This window comes from Pecten maximus, chromosome 19 (genome assembly GCF_902652985.1).
Source record: "Pecten maximus chromosome 19, xPecMax1.1, whole genome shotgun sequence".
Taxonomy (NCBI): Eukaryota; Metazoa; Mollusca; class Bivalvia; order Pectinida; family Pectinidae; genus Pecten; species Pecten maximus.
In genome coordinates, this window is record NC_047033.1 from 19,022,559 (window position 1) to 19,047,573 (window position 25,015).

Below are 25,015 nucleotides of genomic sequence, written 5' to 3' on the forward strand. Positions count from 1 at the left end.
TTAACACACATTTTCATCATGGGGCGATGAAAAAGGTTTACAATTCCTTACATTTTTTAAAAACTTTTTTAAGTATAGCATGAGAGAAAAATAATCAAACATGGGCCTAAACCATGAACAAAGATATCCAAATCCTCATGTAAGAGTCTGGCACTCGACAAGCCTCATGCTGACCAGCCAAACTTTACATTCGGGTTGAGATATCCCTATCCAAGAACAGAGCCATCAAAAATTCCTTTGACACCAGGTCTATCAAAAATATCTCTTTTAAATCAATTTGTCCTATACACGAGTTTAATTGGGTCTTCAACTCATTATGTAAATGTAGGTGGGTCAAACCCAATCTATCTGTGAAGTAAACATGCATCAATCATCATCTGTACATAATGCTTGGCAAAAGAGAAGGCACAAAATTTGATACCCAGATTCTGGTCAAACCAGACCCGTGTTCGGATACTCGGTTACTCATAACAGCCTTACTAAAAAACTAATGTTCTGAATGCAAGTTTTTAACAAGAAAATTACTTTTGCCCAATTCACAATCCTTTTGCTGACGAGTAAGCACATGCCGGGAGGTTCCCGATTCATGGTCGTTTCCGAATTGGTTCAAGGTCTACCATATGTTTTTGTTTATAATGCCAATTGATAAAGATATCTGTAACCCTGGTAAATACTAGCCCTGGTAAATAGTATACTAACCCTGGTAAATACTAGCCCTGGTAAATTCTAACCCTGGTAAATACTAACCCTGTTAAATACTAGCCCTGGTAAATACTAGCCTCAATATACCGATCGGCTACAGAGATCTTCTCTTTAGCTCGATCGGTTGAGCGTAAGACTAGTAAGCCAGAGGTCCCGGGTTCGATCCCTAGCAGAGGCAGTGATTTAAATTTAATTTATTGTGCGCTCTGTTATATATCTAAATTAAGTGGTTTAAATGCAGTTTATTTGGGACTGCCCACTTTAAAATGTACACTACAAAAAACATCTTCTCAATCAAAATGTTTAGAAGTCTTGTCAAATCTGTGCTAAGGCTGAAGTTGTTGGATTCCATTCATTGATAAACTCATCGCCTGCTCTGGTCACTGTTTATACAGAAACCCATGTCAGACTTCCATTCACAGAATTATCGAATCTGATTATGAGTAACTGATTGGATGACTTCTTGCAATAGGTAAGTAGTCTGAAAGTGATTTATTTGATACCCAAAATCTCTTTCAAAACGTTTTCTGAATCACTTCTGCTCTACAGCCTCTCAAACTGAAAATCGGAAAGGCTGATAGTCTGGTTCATACTATGCTTAGTAACCAACATTTGTGTTATGTCAGCTCATCTGCCATCCTCATTTGATAAAGTCTGTGGACTGGCAAAGTAAATACTCCCCTACAAACTTCTACTGCTTCCTACCAAATGGAATGCAACACTTCTTCTGTTATCCACCCCTTATTTCCATTTACCAGTAGTCATCCCCTATTTATATCAACCAGTAGTCACTCTTGGTTGACAATGCAAATATGGTTAAAAATGCTCATAAATCACACGTTTTCTTCAAAAATTCTCATGGAATAATATTTTTTTATGTTTTCAAACGTATTTCCTTACATTTTGTTTCAGTTTCACCACTTACCAAGGCAAACTGCACCCCATATTGACCATTCTTGCCAATAAGTTATTTTTTAATAATATTCTTCCAAATACTTAATTTTGAAACCTGACAGTTCAAAGAAGGGGCAATGCTCACTTCTTTGTTACTTTTGATAGTGTCTTGTTTCAAAATTGAAATGTTTTGGGGGTTATTTTTTCAAAATTTACAACATTTGAATGGTCTGATAATACAGATTCGATATTGCATGTCCTTCGCCAATTACCTGGAACGGATGGGCGTCTCTCTTTTCCATATACCTGAAAAACACAAATGCAATAATAATTAATATCAAAAATACGTTAAAAACTGCAAAACAAGATATTTTTTCTGTAAATTTATTGCAAATTGACAACAAAGATGGCGGCCTGACAGTCTTGCAACTGACATGTCATGTAAACACCCAAGATCCTTACCCATCATCGAGTCTGGGCTGTTTCCTTGCATGCATTACCATTAATGCAAATACTTATAGGGTGCTTGAACGCACAAAACGCTGAAGAATGGACTATTCTAGCTATTTTCATCAGCTAGACAGCCTTCCAAATCAGTCGATTAGACGCCATGACACATCCGGGGTATTTCCTGATGACGAAAATAGAATCCAACTGTTGATATTTTACCGTTGAAAACTCAATTTTAAATTATCACTTGTCTTTTTCATTTAAAATTAATCATATTTTATTGATTACCTCAAAAAATAATGATATTTTGTAAAAAGTGTTGGGTCGTTTAAGGTGAAGGTCGCCTTTTGAAGCGCAAGAGGACGAGGTTGTCTCGGACACATTCCAGTACACAACTAATGAGGCCCCAAAGGGGGTAATCGTTATTTTAGATTTAGCTCGTGATCCGTGACGCTTTTGCCAGTCTACATCTCAAATCACAATTATTATAACGTGTACATTTCCAGAATAAGATTTAGAAGACAGGAGAATATTGTGTTTTTTTTGTAACTATTCAAGGACCCCCAAAGCAGAAAAGTGAAACAATGGGACTATTATTGATCGAAAATACATCAAACAAATTTTCAGATAAAAAATAATTTCATAATTAATGATACCCATGATGATTTGAATTGCTTTTTCTAAAAAAAAAAAAAAAAAAAGCAAAAACAAAAATTATTGATTAAATTGATATTTATTAGGGTCCTACACCACTATGATAATTATGAAGATGCTAAATTACTGTAACAATGAACCACATAAGCGAAATCGTGTTGTTTGGTTTTTATCTAAAATACAGAAATAAATTAATAGATAAATACAAAATTAAGAAAACTAAAAAATATACAGTTATATATACCAGAGACCTGTATATAGGTCTCTGTATATACTGAGAATACATTTATACGCAGTTTATATGTTATATATATATTAAATCCAGTCAGAGACTTGTAGATCTAATCGTTTGTTTCTATAATACAATTATTGTACAATTTTGAGTTAATGATTTGTATTGAATAAAATATCAAGCTAAATATCGTGTACAGATATATTTTGTGAACTTTTTACAGTTATTTGCATAAATTTTTAAAAAAGATTATTGTAATATTGTGGAGTTTTCAAGTGAGATGGGAGATAACTCTTTCCATTCATCCAGTTGGATAAAAAACATGGCTGCCGTTGACTATGACAGCTAGCCTACAGCTGGCAGTGGGATTTTCAGCAGACGATCATCAATCTTTACTCGTGATACTGGACGAGGATACTTTGTAAGTATGTATATTTTAATGGAACAGTATATTGTTTTGTAAAAGAGCGAGAAAATGTTGTCGGGAATGCAAAACTTCTTGGAAGTTCGAGGAGACTTGAAGGAAGCCGGGACACATTTGATTTGTTGATGACCTGTAGGCCTAAGTGTGTTACTGAGCTTATTGGTGATGAAAAACATTGCTTGGTCACTTGTTTGGATAGTCTTATAAATGACAGTGATGAGTCATTTTTATCTTGTATAATAAGTCTTTGGTTTCCATTTGGCCGATTGATCAGGAAATGAACAGATGAACACGGCCCAGCAAGTTGTGATATGGCATAAACAGTTGGCAGGATAAATTGACAAGATCGGCATGAAATATTGGAGAGTGACGTGTATGTGTTTGCTGTAGTGGACGTACATATATCCTATCTTTGTAAGTAATTACTGAAAATAGCTTATTTTTTTGTGTGAGCCAGATTAATCTCAACCAGCATGCACTCAGCCCAAGGCCCTTTTACCACTGGTTGTGGCACACAACTGTTAGATCTTCTTACATGTAGAGTTTGTTGACATAGAGCAAAAATAATATTAATTTGTATCAAAATATGCAACATTCCAAAGTTATTTCATTATGCTCTCACAACAATTTATGTATATATGCCATTTCACAATCCAACAGGATTATGTAATGGAAACTTTTTTTCTTTACAAGTGTCTGAAAAACAAGTTAATTTTTTATTTCATATATCTACTGTATATCTAATACATATTTTGAAAGGAAGTAAACATGAGAAAAAATATGATACCTTATACTTGTCAAAACTCGCCAACTTCTTTGGGATTTTTTTTCTTAAAATTTTTCTGTGACTTAAACTACATTGTTCATATTATCATCAACTGCTCTTACTTGTGGACTGATTGGATTTTCAAATTGTGAACAATTGAAAAGGGTAACTAATAATTTATGACTACATTTAGGGTCCTAATTCTGAAGTCTTCCTCCAAAAAACGCCCTGCAAGTAGGATAATTGTACCATCTGCCCCAATTTTCTTTTTCCTAATATCAGCCTTGACACTGCTTCAACTTTTGTCCTTTTAGTTGAGTGTTCGCCCCTGTGAGGAAGGCTTTTTGTTCTTCCCCTGGCCTTTAATTGAGCGTTTGCCCCAATGAGGAAGGTTCCTTCCGGATCCCCTGACCCTAAGTTGAGCGTTTGCCCCTGTGAGAAAGGTTTTGGGTTCTGCCCCTGTCCTTTAGTTGAACGTTCACCCCTGTGAGGATAGCTTTGGGTTCTGTCCCCTTCCCTTTAGTTGAGCATTCGCCCCAGTGAGGAAGGTTTTGGGTTTTGTCTTCTGGCCGAGAATTACCAGTCTATAAAATTGGAAGTTTCTATTCCTGGACCACTGGTTCATCTGTTGTGTCAGTATAATGTGAGAGGGTAGGATGTTGTGTCAGTATAATGTGAGAGGGTAGGATGTTGTGTCAGTATAATGTGAGAGGGTAGGATGTTGTGTCAGTAGAATGTGAGAGGGTAGGATGTTGTGTCAGTATAATGTGAGAGGGTAGGATGTTGTGTCAGTATAATGTGAGAGGGTAGGATGTTGTGTCAGTATAATGTGAGAGGGTAGGATATTGTGTCAGTATAATGTGAGAGGGTAGGATGTTGTGTCAGTATAATGTGAGAGGGTAGGATGTTGTGTCAGTATAATGTGAAAGGGTAGGATGTTGTGTCAGTAGAATGTGAGAGGGTAGGATGTTGTGTCAGTATAATGTGAGAGGGTAGGATGTTGTGTCAGTATAATGTGAAAGGGTAGGATGTTGTGTCAGTAGAATGTGAGAGGGTAGGATGTTGTGTCAGTAGAATGTGAGAGGGTAGGATGTTGTGTCAGTATAATGTGAGAGGGTAGGATGTTGTGTCAGTATAATGTGAGAGGGTAGGATGTTGTGTCAGTATAATGTGAAAGGGTAGGATGTTGTGTCAGTAGAATGTGAGAGGGTAGGATGTTGTGTCAGTAGAATGTGAGAGGGTAGGATGTTGTGTCAGTATAATGTGAGAGGGTAGGATGTTGTGTCAGTATAATGTGAGAGGGTAGGATGTTGTGTCAGTATAATGTGAGAGGGTAGGATATTGTGTCAGTATAATGTGAGAGGGTAGGATGTTGTGTCAGTATAATGTGAGAGGGTAGGATGTTGTGTCAGTATAATGTGAAAGGGTAGGATGTTGTGTCAGTAGAATGTGAGAGGGTAGGATGTTGTGTCAGTATAATGTGAGAGGGTAGGATGTTGTGTCAGTATAATGTGAAAGGGTAGGATGTTGTGTCAGTAGAATGTGAGAGGGTAGGATGTTGTGTCAGTAGAATGTGAGAGGGTAGGATGTTGTGTCAGTATAATGTGAGAGGGTAGGATGTTGTGTCAGTATAATGTGAGAGGGTATGTAGGATGTTGTGTCAGTATAATGTGAGAGGGTAGGATGTTGTGTCAGTATAATGTGAGAGGGTAGGATGTTGTGTCAGTATAATGTGAGAGGGTAGGATGTTGTGTCAGTATAATGTGAGAGGGTAGGATGTTGTGTCAGTATAATGTGAAAGGGTAGGATGTTGTGTCAGTATAATGTGAGAGGGTAGGATGTTGTGTCAGTATAATGTGAGAGGGTAGGATATTGTGTCAGTATAATGTGAGAGGGTAGGATGTTGTGTCAGTATAATGTGAGAGGGTAGGATGTTGTGTCAGTATAATGTGAGAGGGTAGGATGTTGTGTCAGTATAATGTGAGAGGGTAGGATGTTGTGTCAGTATAATGTGAGAGGGTAGGATGTTGTGTCAGTATAATGTGAGAGGGTATAGGATGTTGTGTCAGTATAATGTGAGAGGGTAGGATGTTGTGTCAGTATAATGTGAGAGGGTAGGATGTTGTGTCAGTATAATGTGAGAGGGTAGGATGTTGTGTCAGTATAATGTGAGAGGGTAGGATATTGTGTCAGTATAATGTGAGAGGGTAGGATGTTGTGTCAGTATAATGTGAGAGGGTAGGATGTTGTGTCAGTATAATGTGAGAGGGTATAGGATGTTGTGTCAGTATAATGTGAGAGGGTAGGATGTTGTGTCAGTATAATGTGAGAGGGTAGGATGTTGTGTCAGTATAATGTGAGAGGGTAGGATGTTGTGTCAGTATAATGTGAGAGGGTAGGATGTTGTGTCAGTATAATGTGAGAGGGTAGGATGTTGTGTCAGTATAATGTGAGAGGGTAGGATGTTGTGTCAGTATAATGTGAGAGGGTAGGATGTTGTGTCAGTATAATGTGAGAGGGTAGGATGTTGTGTCAGTATAATGTGAGAGGGTAGGATGTTGTGTCAGTATAATGTGAAAGGGTAGGATGTTGTGTCAGTATAATGTGAAAGGGTAGGATGTCCTGATGGGTATTTTCTGCAGTATGGTTAAGTGAAGTACTCAGAAGTAGGACTATAAAGTCAGCATATCAGTTCTGTTCAAAAGGAGACAAACATAAATAGACCGCAGCCTTCCAAAACATACACACATACACTACATGTATGCATCTCACACTACTATATAAACATCTGGACCTTTTCTTAAATAGGCATGCCAATTTGTCTAACCATTTTGAACTGTATTAGGTGTCAGGCAGCACAGTGGTAACACACTGGCCTTTCACCTAGGTGGCCGGAGTTTGATTCCCTGATCGGGTGTGAAAAGGTATGGGGACCGGTCACCTGCCCGACCACGTGGGTTTTCCCTGGGTAATCTCCGGTTTCCTCCCACAGTAAGACCCCTTGCATGCTTCAACCCAGGCCAACAAATGTGATTATATAAGTTGATATATAACTTGTTTTGCAATTGTTGTAAAATAAATTGAGTAAACTGTATAAAGAATTCATACATAAAGTTAAAGAGATATTGTTGATACATAATTGATTCAAATTCTCTTCAGATCATGCATCATATTCATCTGACCTTTTCTCGAATAATGTTGATATTGTATCGGCAACCTGTACATGTTCCCAGAGAGAATTCAACATCTTGGAAGCAATCCAACTTTATGTTGCATAAATAAATTAAGATGGGTAATAAGCCAGCTGATACAGAGTATGATAGGGAGAACATGTTTATTGTCCCACAATTGTTCAGGAGACAAAAATACAATTTTCTTAATACAGTCAAACCTGTCATATATATATATGTGATCTTCCAATTGAGGCAATAAATATGGTCACATACATCACTAACATCGGGTGGTCTGTTAAGCCAGGTTCATGTAAGCAGTATATATATTATCATCAGATCAGGGCATCCAGTTGACCTTTGACTTTTAGTAATTTCAGAAGTCAAATCACCTTTTCTCAGAAATATGAAGGGTCAAAACATTATGTCAAATAGACATGCTACTTCAAACTCAAGAGTTAAATCTGATTTTGGAGAGTCAAAAACATATTCTCAAGGGTCTACTGGATGCCCTGTTAGATAAGGAAAATTGTGGGCACATATGAGAGAGTCGCCTCATTCAGGGGTCGCCAAGGCAGGTTTGAATGTATTTCCTGAAACCTCCTATAATGATAAATCTGACTAGTCATCACTACATATTGGACAATTTCTACTACAGGACTTTATCTGAGGGCTTTTTTGGGGCTGATTAGGTTTAACTGATTACTGAGTAAGCAGAGTTGGTGGTGACTGGATTAGTGTGTCTGGTGGTGACTGGATTAGTGGGACTGGTATTGACAAGATAAGTGGGTCTGGTGGTGACTGGATTAGTGGGGCTGGTGGTGACTGGATTAGTGGGGCTGGTGTTGACAAGATAAGTGGGTCTGGTGGTGACTGGATTAGTGGGGCTGGTGTTGACAAGATAAGTGGGTCTGGTGGTGACTGGATTAGTGGGGCTGGTGGTGACTGGATTAGTGAGGCAGGTGGTGACTGGATTAGTGGGTCTGGTGTTGACTGGATTAGTGGGGCTGATGGTGACTAGATTAGTGGGTCTGGTGTTGACTGGATTAGTGAGGCTGATGGTGACTGGATTAGTGGGGCTGGTGGTGACTAGATTAGTGGGTCTGGTGTTGACTGGATTAGTGAGGCTGGTGGTGACTGGATTAGTGGGGTTGGTGGTGACTGGATTAGTGGGTCTGGTGTTGACTGGATTAGTGGGGCTGATGGTGACTAGATTAGTGGGTCTGGTGTTGACTGGATTAGTGAGGCTGGTGGTGACTGGATTAGTGGGGCTTAGGGGTGTCACGGTTATAACCGAAAGGACGGTTAACCACGGTTGATAGGCTCACGGTTCGGTTCGGTTTGCTGTTTGTGAATTTCGGTTCGGTTCTGAATAAGTCAGTCGTTGTCGTCCGCATTGTAGCAAAGGCGTGTGCTTTTTGTGTTATATGATTGATATCTTTAACGATACACGCCTTTGACTATTAACTATGTAGTCGCGCATTCGCAATGAAAAACACGACTGTATTGGTTAGGATTGTTTACCTGACACAGATGGCGGCCAAACTTAAATCAGCTGTTCGGGAATATTTCAATTTTATTCACAAGGATGGCGTGGTCGATAAGACAATAACTGAGTGCAATATTTGCAAAACGCAATTCAAATATGCAACGGGATCGACGTCTTCAATGACGGCACACGTATCCCGTAAACACGGCATAACGTTAAAACCCAGGGAGCCTACCGCAAGGACTACGAGGTCAGGCTCATGTCAAAGTTCGCCACGGCCCGAAACCAGTGGTCCCTGTGCTGATGTTGTTGCTCAGTGCTCACAGTATTAATGTTTTACAGTTTATTTAACAATTTATTTAAATATTTTCTAATCTAGTCAACAAATGACGCAGTGGCAGTCTGGCAGAAAGTCAGAAATTTTGTCTTTTTTCTTTAAAATTCAATAATGAATACCTTGAGATGAAGTTTTGTGATGTTTTTTTACTGTTTTATTATTTGTTAGCATATTAAAAGTTATTTTAATGCCCATATGTTCTTTTAAGTTCTTGTTTAAGATATGAAAAACAAAGATTACAAGGTTGCCTGAACCGAACCGAAATAACCGAAAACCGACAAAAAAAATAACGGAACCGAACCGAACCGAACCGAAAAAGTCTGAACCGTGACACCCCTAGTGGGGCTGGTGGTGACTGGATTAGTGAGGCTGGTGGTGACTGGATTAGTGGGGCTGGTGGTGACTGGATTAGTGGGATTGATTGTGACTGGATTAGTGAGGTTGATGGTGACTAGAGGATTTGGTTATGTAGAAATTCTAGCATCAACAAAAATACATATTTGGCACTTTTTTATGTTGCTGATCAGACCTATGTTGGATTATAACATTGCTACAGACAAATATAGATTAGACATGAAACGGACAGACAGGCATTAATTAAGCCGTCTGGTATGGGAAGTCACAGGTGGCCTTAACAATACCTAAGTGGTATATACTGTCTGTGCATACTGCATAGTCAGCCAATATATATCCAAGATTATTTCCCTTTTGTTAATTGACATGAGTTTGAGCCAAATTAATATAACCAATTAACTGATTAAGTTATTCTAAGGAGGCTTTACCATCAAATTTTTCTAACCTGGATATGGATGAACTGGTGAATATTGCTATAAGATTACTGCTGATGTATATATATATGTTTTGTAACAGGGCAAGATGATATCTAGTAATATATATAACTAGGTAGATTAATTGGTTGGTCTGGAGCTTGGAGGTTCTGGGTTGAAATCCCAGTCTTGTTCTGTGTCTCTCTGGTTACATTGGTAGATAACCTACAGAGCTTTGGAGTCCAAGACTTTAATCAGGGAGGGAGGAATATTTTGGAGCTGAGCTTGGGCTTTACCGTTAATTAAAGGGGCCGCGTGTGGCCGAGTGAAGGGGCCACGGTTGCAGAGTGGTTAAGGTGTCCCGACACTTTATCACTAGCCCTCCACCTCTAGGTTGCAAGTTCGAAACCACGTGGGGCAGTATCCTGGTACTGACCGTAGGTCGGTGGTTTTTTCCCCCCGGGTACTATGGCTTTCCTCCACCTCCAAAACCAGGCATGTCCTTAAATGACTCTGGCTGTTAATAGGACATTAAAGAAAATAAACCAAACCAAAATCTGGCTTGACCCTGTTGTATTTCCTGTTACAATATGATATTGATTTTTTTGATATACATAATTATAGTCTGATTATATTGTCATAAAAAGACGAGCATTTAGCTTAGCTATGGTGTATTCATGCTACATATAATTTCATATCTGTATGAGATAGAACACTGTTTAGTTATGTACATTATGACTGCTGTATTCCACAGGGAGTTGCCATCGTGTTCCTGTGGTTCGTGTATATATAGTCAACAATCGATTTATTCTGTGTGTATTTATAATCAATGAACCATGGAGACTTGATGATCCGGTTTTATATTTCGCTGTTTGTAAACTGACCCTATATATACTGACAAATGAACCTGTAATAATAATAAAATCTTACTAGGAAATCATAAAATCTTACTAGGAATGATATATATATATATATATATAATAATGGGTTAGGACTAATGGTAGATATGTCTGTGTCTGTTTAAATATTAAAATATGTGTACTTATATATGTATGTGTGGTTGTATCAAATAATGTTTACCGGTATTTAAATGTATACATATTTATATATAATAATACATACTTGTGTATGTGGGGTTGTATAAAATTATGTTTACCGATATTTACATGTAAATGTATACGTGTGTGCATGGTTGTATGAAGTTATGTGTATTTAAGGGGATGTGAAACACTCACAAAATGCTATCTTCTGAGAAAAAGATTTCAAAGGCACTTTGTAATTAATTTATTCACATTGAGAGTAGTTTCCCAGAAAACCTGACATATTTTTCATGTGAATATCGTAGATCCTATGTGGATTTTCGTGTGTTCTTAAAAAGCAGTCTGCTTTCGAAAATATGAAGATTAATTGACCTAGAACCCAATTTTTTGTCTATGTGAATTTTTTTATGTCTTAGTGTCCTACATATAAAAGTATGTGGATTAATGTATGGTTTGACACTTCCTACCCGTATTGGTTTGTATTTCTTTGGAAGCTGAGAAACAGGCCGGTCTGTGTTGTGGTGGCTATGTCCTTGGGCAAGACACTTAACCCTCAATGCTCTTGATGGCATGTGACAGGCCTCCATATGTTGTTCAGTGAGGTGGTCACTAACTACTACAAGAGACCCCGCCTCAAAATGACCCTGGCTGTTTACGTGGCAATAAACCCAGCAAACAAGCTAACCAACAAGGAATAATCTAGACTTACTGTGATGGATTTTCATTCTTCATGTGTTCTGACATAGCTACATATGAAATACAACTTAAAGGACTGATCTAGTCCTGTTGTCTAGGAGAATATGTTACCTAGCTACATATAAAATACAACTTAAAGGACTGATCTAGTCCTGTTGTCTAGGAGAATATGTTACCTAGCTACATATAAAATACAACTTAAAGGATTGATCTATTCCTGTTGTCTAGGAGAATATGTTACCTAGCTATACATATAAAATACAACTTAACGGATTGATCTATTCCTGTTGTCTAGGAGAATATGTTACCTAGCTACATATAAAATACAACTTAACGGATTGATCTAGTCCTGTTGTCTAGGAGAATATGTTACCTAGCTACATATAAAATACAACTTAACGGATTGATCTAGTCCTGTTGTCTAGGAGAATATGTTACCTAGCTATACATATAAAATACAACTTAAAGGATTGATCTAGTCCTGTTGTCTAGGAGAATATGTTACCTAGCTACATATAAAATACAACTTAAAGGATTGATCTAGTCCTGTTGTCTAGGAGAATATGTTAAGGACTGATCGAGTCCTGTTGTCTAGGAGAATATGTTAAGGACTGATCGAGTCCTGTTGTCTAGGAGAATATGTTAAGGACTGATCGAGTCCTGTTGTCTAGGAGAATATGTTACCTATCATAACATACAGATCGCCATATGTGTTTGATGAAAAACACTGAGTCTTGTGATCTGTACAAGGCAGGATGCATGATCTACAATATGTATATATATAACTTGAATATAAGTCGGTCCAGAGAGATGAAATCAACAAATTAGTGTGATAGCCTTAACATCAGGCAGCTTTATCAACAAGTTTGTGTGATGGTACATTGTTGTTATGGGAGAGATCCATGACAATATAATAACTAGAGTAGATTGTTTTATCCCTTACGAGACCTTGTGTTGATATGTATTAGGTCCCTGATCAACATTGGCCAAATGAAAAATGTTCAGCTTGTACCAGTCATAGTGTGAAATGTACAAAAACAACTTGTACCAGTCATAGTGTGAAATGTACAAAAACAACTTGTACCAGTCATAGTGTGAAATGTACAAAAACAACTTGTACCAGTCATAGTGTGAAATGTACAAAAACAGCTTGTACCAGTCATAGTGTGAAATGTACAAAAAAAGCTTGTACCAGTCATAGTGTGAAATGTACAAAAACAACTGGCACCAGCTGTCATAATGTGAAATGTACAAAAACAACTTGTACCAGTCATAGTGTGAAATGTACAAAACAGCTTGTACCAGTCATAGTGTGAAATGTACAAACAGCTTGTACCAGTCATAGTGTGAAATGTACAGAAACAGCTTGTACCAGTCATAGTGTGAAATGTACAAAAACAGCTTGTACCAGTCATAGTGTGAAATGTACAAAAACAACTGGCACCAGCTGTCATAATGTGAAATGTACAAAAACAACTTGTACCAGTCATAGTGTGAAATGTACAAAAACAACTTGTACCAGTCATAGTGTGACATGTACAAAAACAGCTTGTACCAGTCATAGTGTGAAATGTACAAAAACAACTTGTACCAGTCATAGTGTGAACTGTTCAAAAACAGCTTGTACCAGTCATAGTGTGAAATGTACAAAAACAACTTGTACCAGTCATAGTGTGAAATGTACAAAAACAACTTGTACCAGTCATAGTGTGAAATGTACAAAAACAGCTTGTACCAGTCATAGTGTGAAATGTACAAAAACAGCTTGTACCAGTCATAGTGTGAAATGTACAAAAACAACTGGCACCAGCTGTCATAATGTGAAATGTACAAAAACAACTTGTACCAGTCATAGTGTGAAATGTACAAAAACAACTTGTACCAGTCATAGTGTGACATGTACAAAAACAGCTTGTACCAGTCATAGTGTGAAATGTACAAAAACAACTTGTACCAGTCATAGTGTGAACTGTTCAAAAACAGCTTGTACCAGTCATAGTGTGAAATGTACAAAAACAACTTGTACCAGTCATAGTGTGAAATGTACAAAAACAACTTGTACCAGTCATAGTGTGACATGTACAAAAACAGCTTGTACCAGTCATAGTGTGAAATGTACAAAAACAACTTGTACCAGTCATAGTGTGAACTGTTCAAAAACAGCTTGTACCAGTCATAGTGTGAAATGTACAAAAACAACTTGTACCAGTCATAGTGTGAAATGTACAAAAACAACTTGTACCAGTCATTATTTAAGTGTGAAATGTACAAAAACAGCTTGTACCAGTCATAGTGTGAAGTGTACAAAAACAGCTGGCACCAGCTGTCATAATGTGAAATGTACAAAAACAGTTGTCAAAGTCTGACATCAGAACAGAACTTTTACAGTGTAACTTCGATTCCCAACACCAATTTTGAACTCATGAGTGGATGACCAGTGGCTGTTAATGCCAATATGGACATTTTTGGTCTGTATCCCATACTGATGTAGGCAATCCTTTCATTGATTTTGGATTCGAGGCTAAAAACATTTAATATTTTTGAAAAAAAAAATGAATATACGTCTAGATAATACACGTATATATAAAGAAAACTATCAGATATTGTCCATATTTCCAAACATATATGTTATGTTTGATCGGTTTATACTTTAGTTTTTAATAATTTATTATATAAAATCACATTATATTATGTAATATGTATCTTGACAACTATGTCCTTGTTCTTTTTTTAAATAAGATTTGTTGAAAATAAAATTTAAAACTGATCACCTTTTGATACCAAACAAAACTGTGATGTACAGAATCAATCCTTCTTTATTATACAATACAAATTTTATGAAATAATTTGAAAGCTGAAAACCACAAAAGAAAGTTCTTTAAGTATGATTAGTGTCCCTGACCAAGAATGAGAAGTTATGATGATTCTATAAATGAGAGGGTTCGGTAATTAGTCAATTTCATGATGATTCTATAAATGAGAGGGTTCGGTAATTAGTCAATTTCATGATGATTCTATAAATTAGGTTTGGTAATTAGTCAATTTCATGATAATTCTATAAATGAGAGGGTTCGGTAATTAGTCAATGTCACAGATACAAAGTGTCAACTGAGTAATTATTTGAAACACAGAATTCAAATTTATGTATTTAACACTGTTAGAAAGCTTTAATAGCTTCTAGAGGTGTTTTTGTATTTATAAACATATGTTCAGTTGTAATTTCTTTTTTTTCCCAATGCCGAAATCTTACATCTGCAAAATATATATATTGACTTTTTCCTTTATCCACACTGTTGGAATTACTTCTTTGCCTCGTATGAACATAATGTCATTTCAAGTAATTTGTATCCTGCAGATATACTTTTGCAAGGATCCAGTATACGTATTATCCGCAATATTACTGTTTATATTAATTCTAAAGAATTTGTTTGTGTATTCACGGATATTAAAAATAATCTCTGGCATAAAATCCAAGTTCAAACTGTAAGATAGATTCGCCTGACTAGTACGTAATGTATATGTATTGATGTACTTTATATATTTATAAAGTAGATTTGTAACAAACATCCGTTAATAGACCTTGGACGGAGTTCACTGACATGAGAATCGGTGCTCAATCACAACGGTATAGGTCAGGTCCATCCCTGTACAAGTTCAAAACTGAGAGTAACCCACACACGTAGAGAATTCTGACTAAAGAAAAAGTTAGGCAATTCTAGATCTGATAGAATTTATAAATCTGATATTATACATGTATCGAACTTTAGCAGGAGTTAAAATTTATATATTTTGTTAAAAATCATTTTTAGCTCATCAGAAATATGGAAATCCAAAATTTGATTTTGAATGTAAATTTAAATGTTAATATAATTGTGTCATTAAATGTTAAAATTATGTGGAAAAAACAATGTGCTGAGCAGTTAATGTTTTTGTCCTTAAGCTGATAGAAGAAGGCTGGCTTATTAATTACACATATTCCAAATTGTGTCTCGTATGAGTGATTTTAAATTTCTCATCTTTAAAAATTCTTGCAATGTAATTGTGTTTATATGTTAAAATTATATCGAGAAAATGAATGTGCCGAGCGGTAAATGTCATATAACGTGTATTCCAAATTATGAGCTTGGCGTATTATTAACTGAAAATAAAACAAATAATTCAAATTGAAAAGAAAGGAAGTAAAAATGTATTTGAAACAAACACACAGATCTTCCAAAATCCAGAAAAAGGTTTTTGTTATGAATAGGGAGAATGTGAGAGATCAGGTTATAATAAAGCAATTATGGTTTTGCTCACCGTGAGAATAATACCCACCCCATCAATCTGTCATTTTCAATGTTACCTCATGCTATCAGCTCTGAATGGGATTTTATCTGTAGGTCTGTATACTCACACATAATATATACCCTACAGGTTTGTGATGGTGAAGTAGCTGTTGGAGTAAATATTCAGTTTGACATCCTCCACCAATGTTCCATATAATGTTTGATATATAAAATGTATCGTAGAAAAATTATCATATGATGCTTAACTACCTCAGCGATTTAAATTGAGTGTTGATATCTAATTTAGCTTATATACAAGTATCTATAATTTGAGAGGCTCAGGAAAGATATAAGACTAGTGTATTGATCGGTCAAATTATACTGAGGCCTAAAATATAATCTGTGTGTTTCCTCTAACACTCCAGAAAATTGGGTAGGTAGGATGAGAAATCTTCTACTTTTTAGATAGTTTTTACTAAGGTTATATAGACAAGAAATCTTGACTTTAACATTCCTTCCTTGGAAATGGCCAAAAATATATAGGGCCGGTAGGGTTAGTGGAAACAAAGGTGTAAATTTTTTTGGCCTGAATAATTGTAAAATATTAAACCGAGATAGATTAGTGTTTCCTGGGCCACTTGTGGTACCAATGGGTGTATAGACCTGTGGACATCACGTGTCGTACCTGTCAAGTCTAGAGAAGTTCGTAGACACAAATTATTTCTATTTCTTTTATCATGTTGCAATTAAGACAGTTTTCAAATTCAGTTTATCTCGTTTCTGTAAATTCTAGATCATGCTGTATGTGTGACTTTCTAGAATTTGTATCAAGGTCTTGAATTTCTGGGAAGATATCTCGACAACTCATTACGAGTCTAGCTTACCATGGTAATGAAGTCAAGCAATTCCAGATCTGTTGTAACCTCTCACTATAATGGATGTTTTACTGTTGTAATGAGGCGACATTTTGGATGCTACCAATTACAATGTTTTTGATCTACTGGAAAGTACAAAATGTCATGTTTAAGTTCTGTAATGAATGACATTATGCTTTTCTCTACTTTAGAAAATGACTTCGGTAAATCTTTATGTCTGGAAAAAGCAAAACAAAACGTTTCAGGGAAAAAAATGAAAGGCTGCAATGAATTTGATAGTAATAGTTTAAGGTAATTTAATCCTTAGGATTGTAATGATTCTAGGTGAGTTTATCTTTAGGATTGTAATGGTTCTAGGTGAGTTTATCTTTAGGATTGTAATGATTCTAGGTGAGTTTATCTTTAGGATTGTAATGATTTTAGGTGATTTGATCCTTAGAATTGTATTAATTTATGTGATTTGATCCTCAGGATTGTGGGGCCGCGGTGGCCGAGTGGTTAAGGTGCCAGGTACTGACTGTAGGCCGGTGGTTTTTCTCCGGGTACTTTGGCTTTCGATTCCTCCACCTCCAAACCTGGCACGTCCTTAAATGACCCTGGCTGTTAATAGGAAGTTAAAAAAAAAAAAAAAAAAAAACCAAACCAAACCTCAGGATTGTAATGATTTTTTGTGATTTTATCCTAATGTAAGGATTGTAATGATTTTAGGTGATTTGATCATTATGATTTTAATGGTTTTAGGTGATTTGATCATTATGATTTTAGGTGATTTGATCATTATGATTTTAATGATTTTAGGTGATTTGATCATTATGATTTTAATGATTTTAGGTGATTTGATCGTTATGATTTTAGTGATTTTTCAAGTTGACTTGAAAGCAAAGATGGCCACCATATCTGTTTATAGGTTAAACAATTAAGACAAATCAAATTTTGGTTTGGTTTATTTTGTTTAACGTCCTATTAACAGCCAGGGTCAGGTGGAGGAAAGCCGGAGTACCTGGAGAAAAACCACCGGCCTACGGTCAGTACCTGGCAACTGCCCCACATAGGTTTCGAACTCGCAACCCAGAGGTGGAGAGACAAATCAAAGCAAACTGATATAACAAGTATAACAGTATAATGACCAGTATATGGTATAGTCAGGAATGGACTCCTGGACACCATCACAACATCAACCAGCTGTGATATTTATGGTCATCTACAGACTGTTGGTTGATCAAGTATTACATCACACAATGATAGCATTAAAACTCTAGGGAGAGGTTTCTCACGGCACGGTTTTGTAGTTAAATGTTGTAACACACCATGGTCATTGTTAGTACAATGCTGTAGGATTACTACCTTTACACAGCAGTAAAATATCCCCTCTATAAAAAATCCCACCTGTCTGGAAACTGTTCACACAGTGATGGATTCTTTAATGCGATTTCTATGTAGGGATTACAATCGTGTGACAAGAGAGATCAACTGTACATGTTTTAAAACAGCCTATCTTAATTAGGCCTTGTAAAGTAAGCTGGCAATCTGTATTGGGAGACAGAGAATCGAAATATAATGTGGTTATAGGAAAAAACTGTATACCAGAAACATCTTATTGTCTGCCAGGAAACATATATCATCATTTGTCCAATAAGCAATATAGCAAATGGTTTACTATAATGTTCCTGTCTCCTAGCTATATAGTTACTCAAAGAGAATTTTAAACAAGTAAAAAAAACAAACAAAAAAAACAAACAAAATCTCTGATCAGAAATTGAAGCTTCTCAGTATGAAATTAGATATCTACTCTCATGATGAAGACAAAGTATGAAATCATGAATGGTAAAACATATTAATCTCTTGCGATTAATTTATTTATTAATGTGCAATACATATCAGGTAGTTGATTTGTATTTGCTGAAAAGTCTTTGTAGAACCAAGTTTTGACATAAATCTTCCCGCTTACTAAATCACTTATATTTTGTGAGATTTATTTTTGCGATATACATGAGGAGAGTCTATCGAGAATTCAAATCCTTCCTGATTATTTTGTCCGAAAATAACACCTGTGGATGACAATCAGACGATCCATTACCGATATAGGAGGCTTGCAGTGTTCATGACTCGAAAAGTTAATTTAAAGTCATTTCGACTAGATTGAACAAAATTTAAGTGATTTACATTAATTATCTATCTCATTGAGGAGTTTTCTCATTACAGAAAATAGCACTCCAACAAACATCAATCCTACATGGATAGTTGGAATGACCTGTCACATTGACCTTTTAATGGAATATGCAAAATGTTCTATCCCATTTGTGTGTAGATATGTAATTGTCTACATATAGATGGTCCTGCACAGTACACACATGTTATGAGACAACTCGGCCTTACTCCTCCCTGTGTAAATATTGACTCGTTTATAAATCAATATGGTAATCAAACTTCAACACAACAGAGACCATTCGTGTCAGACGGTACAAATTAGTTACTGGTTTGATTTTCACAAATATTAGGGAGGGGGGGGGGGGGGGATGGTTACTCTCAGAGGAGGTCACCTAAGGCTACATTGCCAGTTGATGTCTGTAAGCTTTGATGCATGAACACAATTTTCTGTTTTCTTTTCCCACTAACATCATATTGATCTCGTGTGTAAACAGTGCTGCCCAAGTCGGTCAAGCATGCTTCAGCAGTACTGTTCTATGGATCGCTGGCATAGCATGTGTTCAGTTTTGAAATTTTCAGACCAGTAATATTTGTGGGCATGATTCATAAGTCCCCGTTGGTGAAACATCAATATATTTAGTTGAATGCTGAGTTATATGTGAGAGATGAAAGCTGTACAGCTTGGAGTTTTCCTTGGGAAACTGGATAAAATGATGGATCCCAACCTGTTTTTATTCCAAGGGTATTGGATACTTGTGTGTGCTGTATGTGATGAATTAACTGCAACTTCATAATAATTCAAACCATGGAGATTATTTGTACAGAACCCAAGGTAATCAGACCTTATTTTCCTGAATAATTGATTGAGATATCTGATCATGTCCGGATTTTTTTTGATTACCGATGTCATAATGAGTGGACTAGGTGGAGTATTGAAGATTTAAACCTAAAGTCCTGATCTGTTGATATTTCTCCTCTTTGGTTTGAATTTAATTTTGTTAATCATGAAGATAGTTTGTACAGATGTTCATCAAGGTATCTACAGAGCTATAATCTGATGGTTTTAATTGAAATATGTCAATGAAAAGTTTTTGGCTTCTTTTAAGTCATCCTAAGACAGGAAACCAAAAAGACAGGACTTAGTACTTGGCTAAGACTAAGTGGTTTAAGACTAAGCTGCCTCATTGGTTTTCTGCCTGAAGATGGCTAAGACTTAGGCTTAGTGGTTTAAGACTCAGCTATGTTATTTGTTTTCTGCCTGAAGATGGCGAAGACTTAATGGTCTAAATCTTAGCTGTCTTGTTGGTTTTCTGCCTGAGGATGGCTATGTAGCCAAACATTTACGAAATTGAATTCCTCCCCTTGGAGGATATATAGATTTAGATCAAGAAGTCTGATGGTCTGTACGGCCTATATTTGAAAGTAAAATGTTATTCAGTAACAGAAATTTGTCAATGGATTCCTTCAATGCCTTAAGGACACCCAGTGATATACATGATCAGCAAACTCTAAGTCTGTTGTTAGATAGATACTGTGAAGATACAATAGTCCTTTGTTACCCAAATTTCATATCGATGAAGCTCAAGTCTCCTTGACCCCACAGCAGATGTTTTATTGGATAAATCAAAATGTCTGGATCTCAGATGTTGAGGTAAGATGGAACTCATTCCCTACATGTATATAATGATAGCAGGATACATTAGACCTCAGTATCCTATGTATACAGTGGACCTCAGTATCCTGTGATGTATGGACCTCAGTATCCTGTGATGTATACAGTAGACCTCAATATCCTGTGATGTATACAGTGGACCTCAGTATCCTGTGATGTATACAGTAGACCTCAGTATCCTGTGATGTATACAGTGGACCTCAGTATCCTGTGATGTATACAGTGGACCTCAGTATCCTGTGATGTATACAGTGGACCTCAGTATCCTGTGATGTATACAGTGGACCTCAGTATCCTGTGATGTATACAGTGGACCTCAGTATCCTGTGATGTATAGACCTCAGTATCCTGTGATGTATAGACCTCAGTATCCTGTGATGTATACAGTAGACCTCGGTATCCTGTGATGTATACAGTAGACCTCAGTATCCTGTGATGTATACAGTGGACCTCAGTATCCTGTGATGTATGGACCTCAGTATCCTGTGATGTATACAGTAGACCTCAGTATCCTGTGATGTATACAGTGGACCTCAGTATCCTGTGATGTATAGACCTCAGTATCCTGTGATGTATAGACCTCAGTATCCTGTGATGTATACAGTAGACCTCGGTATCCTGTGATGTATACAGTGGACCTCAGTATCCTGTGATGTATACAGTGGACCTCAGTATCCTGTGATGTATGGACCTCAGTATCCTGTGATGTATACAGTAGACCTCAGTATCCTGTGATGTATAGGCCTCAGTATCCTGTGATGTATACAGTAGACCTCGGTATCCTGTGATGTATACAGTAGACCTCAGTATCCTGTGATGTATACAGTGGACCTCAGTATCCTGTGATGTATGGACCTCAGTATCCTGTGATGTATAGAGTAGACCTCAGTATCCTGTGATGTATAGGCCTCGGTATCCTGTGATGTATACAGTAGACCTCAGTATCCTGTGATGTATACAGTAGACCTCAGTATCCTGTGATGTATACAGTGGACCTCAGTATCCTGTGATGTATACAGTGGACCTCAGTATCCTGTGATGTATATACCTCGGTATCCTGTGATGTATACAGTGGACCTCAGTATCCTGTGATGTATACAGTGGACCTCAGTATCCTGTGATGTATACAGTAGACCTCAGTATCCTGTGATGTATACAGTAGACCTCAGTATATATCCTGTGATGTATACGTATACAGTAGACCTCAGTATCCTGTGATGTATACAGTAGACCTCAGTATCCTGTGATGTATACAGTAGACCTCGGTATCCTGTGATGTATACAGTAGACCTCAGTATCCTGTGATGTATACAGTAGACCTCAGTATCCTGTGATGTATACAGTAGACCTCAGTATCCTGTGATGTATACAGTGGACCTCAGTATCCTGTGATGTATACAGTAGACCTAAGTATCCTGTGATGTATACTGTAGACCTCAGTATCCTGTGATGTATACTGTAGACCTCAGTATCCTGTGATGTATAGACCTCAGTATCCTGTGATGTATAGACCTCAGTATCCTGTGATGTATACAGTAGACCTCAGTATCCTGTGATGTATAGACCTCAGTATCCTGTGATGTATACAGTGGACCTCAGTATCCTGTGATGTATAGACCTCAGTATCCTGTGATGTATACAGTAGACCTCAGTATCCTGTGATGTATACAGTGGACCTCAGTATCCTGTGATGTATACAGTAGACCTCAGTATCCTGTGATGTATAGACCTCAGTATCCTGTGATGTATACAGTAGACCTCAGTATCCTGTGATGTATAGACCTCAGTATCCTGTGATGTATACAGTATACCTCAGTATCCTGTGATGTATACAGTGGACCTCAGTATCCTGTGATGTATACAGTAGACCTCAGTATCCTGTGATGTATACAGTGGACCTCAGTATCCTGTGATGTATACAGTGGACCTCAGTATCCTGTGATGTATACAGTAGACCTCAGTATCCTGTGATGTATACAGTAGACCTCAGTATATATCCTATGATGTATACAGTAGACCTCAGTATCCTGTGATGTATACAGTAGACCTCAGTATCCTGTGATGTATACAGTAGACCTCGGTATCCTGTGATGTATAGACCTCAGTATCCTGTGATGTATACTGTAGACCTCGGTATCCTGTGATGTATAGACCTCAGTATCCTGTGATGTATACAGTAGACCTCAGTATCCTGTGATGTATACAGTAGACCTCAGTATATATCCTGTGATGTATACAGTAGACCTCAGTATCCTGTGATGTATACAGTAGACCTCAGTATCCTGTGATGTATACAGTAGACCTCAGTATCCTGTGATGTATAGACCTCAGTATCCTGTGATGTATACAGTGGACCTCAGTATCCTGTGATGTATAGACCTCAGTATCCTGTGATGTATACAGTAGACCTCAGTATCCTGTGATGTATAGACCTCAGTATCCTGTGATGTATACAGTGGACCTCAGTATCCTGTGATGTATACAGTAGACCTCAGTATCCTGTGATGTATACAGTAGACCTCAGTATCCTGTGATGTATAGACCTCAGTATCCTGTGATGTATACAGTAGACCTCAGTATCCTGTGATGTATAGACCTCAGTATCCTGTGATGTATACAGTAGACCTCAGTATCCTGTGATGTATACAGTGGACCTCAGTATCCTGTGATGTATACAGTAGACCTCAGTATCCTGTGATGTATACAGTAGACCTCAGTATCCTGTGATGTATAGACCTCAGTATCCTGTGATGTATACAGTAGACCTCAGTATCCTGTGATGTATACAGTAGACCTCAGTATCCTGTGATGTATAGACCTCAGTATCCTGTGATGTATACAGTAGACCTCAGTATCCTGTGATGTATACAGTAGACCTCAGTATCCTGTGATGTATAGACCTCAGTATCCTGTGATGTATATAGTAGACCTCAGTATCCTGTGATGTATAGACCTCAGCATCCTGTGATGTATACAGTGGACCTCAGTATCCTGTGATGTATACAGTAGACCTCAGTATCCTGTGATGTATACAGTAGACCTCAGTATCCTGTGATGTATACAGTGGACCTCAGTATCCTGTGATGTATACAGTAGACCTCAGTATCCTGTGATGTATAGACCTCAGTATCCTGTGATGTATACAGTGGACCTCAGTATCCTGTGATGTATACAGTGGACCTCAGTATCCTGTGATGTATACAGTAGACCTCAGTATCCTGTGATGTATACAGTGGACCTCAGTATCCTGTGATGTATACAGTGGACCTCAGTATCCTGTGATGTATACAGTGGACCTCAGTATCCTGTGATGTATAGACCTCAGTATCCTGTGATGTATACTGTAGACCTCGGTATCCTGTGATGTATAGACCTCAGTATCCTGTGATGTATACAGTGGACCTCAGTATCCTGTGATGTATAGACCTCAGTATCCTGTGATGTATACAGTGGACCTCAGTATCCTGTGATGTATACAGTAGACCTCAGTATCCTGTGATGTATACAGTGGACCTCAGTATCCTGTGATGTATACAGTGGACCTCAGTATCCTGTGACGTATACAGTGGACCTCAGTATCCTGTGATGTATACAGTAGACCTCAGTATCCTGTGATGTATACAGTGGACCTCAGTATCCTGTGATGTATAGACCTCAGTATCCTGTGATGTATACGGTGGACCTCAGTATCCTGTGATGTATACAGTAGACCTCAGTATCTTGTGATGTATACAGTAGACCTCAGTATCCTGTGTATACAGTGGACCTCAGTATCCTGTGTATACAGTAGACTTCAGTATCCTGTGATGTATACAGTGGACCTCAGTATCCTGTGATGTATACAGTAGACCTCAGTATCCTATGTATACAGTGGACCTCAGTATCCTGTGATGTATACAGTAGACCTCAGTATCCTATGTATACAGTAGACCTCAGTATCCTGTGATGTATACAGTAGACCTCAGTATCCTGTGATGTATACAGTAGACCTCAGTATCCTGTGATGTATACAGTGGACCTCAGTATCCTGTGATGTATAGACCTCAGTATCCTGTGATGTATACAGTAGACCTCAGTATCCTGTGATGTATACAGTAGACCTCAGTATCCTGTGATGTATACAGTAGACCTCAGTATCCTGTGATGTATACAGTGGACCTCAGTATCCTGTGATGTATAGACCTCAGTATCCTGTGATGTATACAGTAGACCTCAGTATCCTGTGATGTATACAGTAGACCTCAGTATCCTGTGATGTATAGACCTCAGTATCCTGTGATGTATACAGTAGACCTCAGTATCCTGTGATGTATACAGTAGACCTCAGTATCCTGTGATGTATACAGTAGACCTCAGTATCCTGTGATGTATAGACCTCAGTATCCTGTGATGTATACAGTGGACCTCAGTATCCTGTGATGTATACAGTAGACC

General features: G+C 37.4%; 2 protein-coding genes across 6 annotated transcripts in view; one reads left to right on the forward strand and one right to left on the reverse strand.

The window, feature by feature from the left end:
* LOC117317368 (WW domain-containing adapter protein with coiled-coil-like) overlaps window positions 1-2,221 on the reverse strand; it is a 42,111-nt gene extending 39,890 nt beyond the window's left edge. For both annotated transcript variants that reach the window (XM_033872171.1, XM_033872170.1), the window contains exons 1-2: window positions 2,059-2,221; window positions 1,869-1,902 (exon numbers count right to left, since the gene is read on the reverse strand). In XM_033872171.1, coding sequence (XP_033728062.1) covers window positions 1,869-1,902; window positions 2,059-2,099 — 75 coding nt within the window. In that variant the 5' untranslated portion in view covers window positions 2,100-2,221. The remainder of the gene's footprint in view (window positions 1-1,868; window positions 1,903-2,058) is intronic.
* A 1,027-nt stretch (window positions 2,222-3,248) lies between these two features.
* Window positions 3,249-25,015, forward strand: part of LOC117317332 (oxysterol-binding protein-related protein 3-like) — a 103,925-nt gene continuing 82,158 nt past the window's right edge. The window contains exons 1-2 of one of the 4 annotated variants that reach the window (XM_033872130.1): window positions 3,249-3,357; window positions 3,631-3,770. The gene's annotated coding sequence lies outside the window, so the exon portion shown is untranslated. The remainder of the gene's footprint in view (window positions 3,358-3,630; window positions 3,771-25,015) is intronic. The other 3 variants (XM_033872133.1, XM_033872131.1, XM_033872132.1) reach the window with 3 other exon arrangements.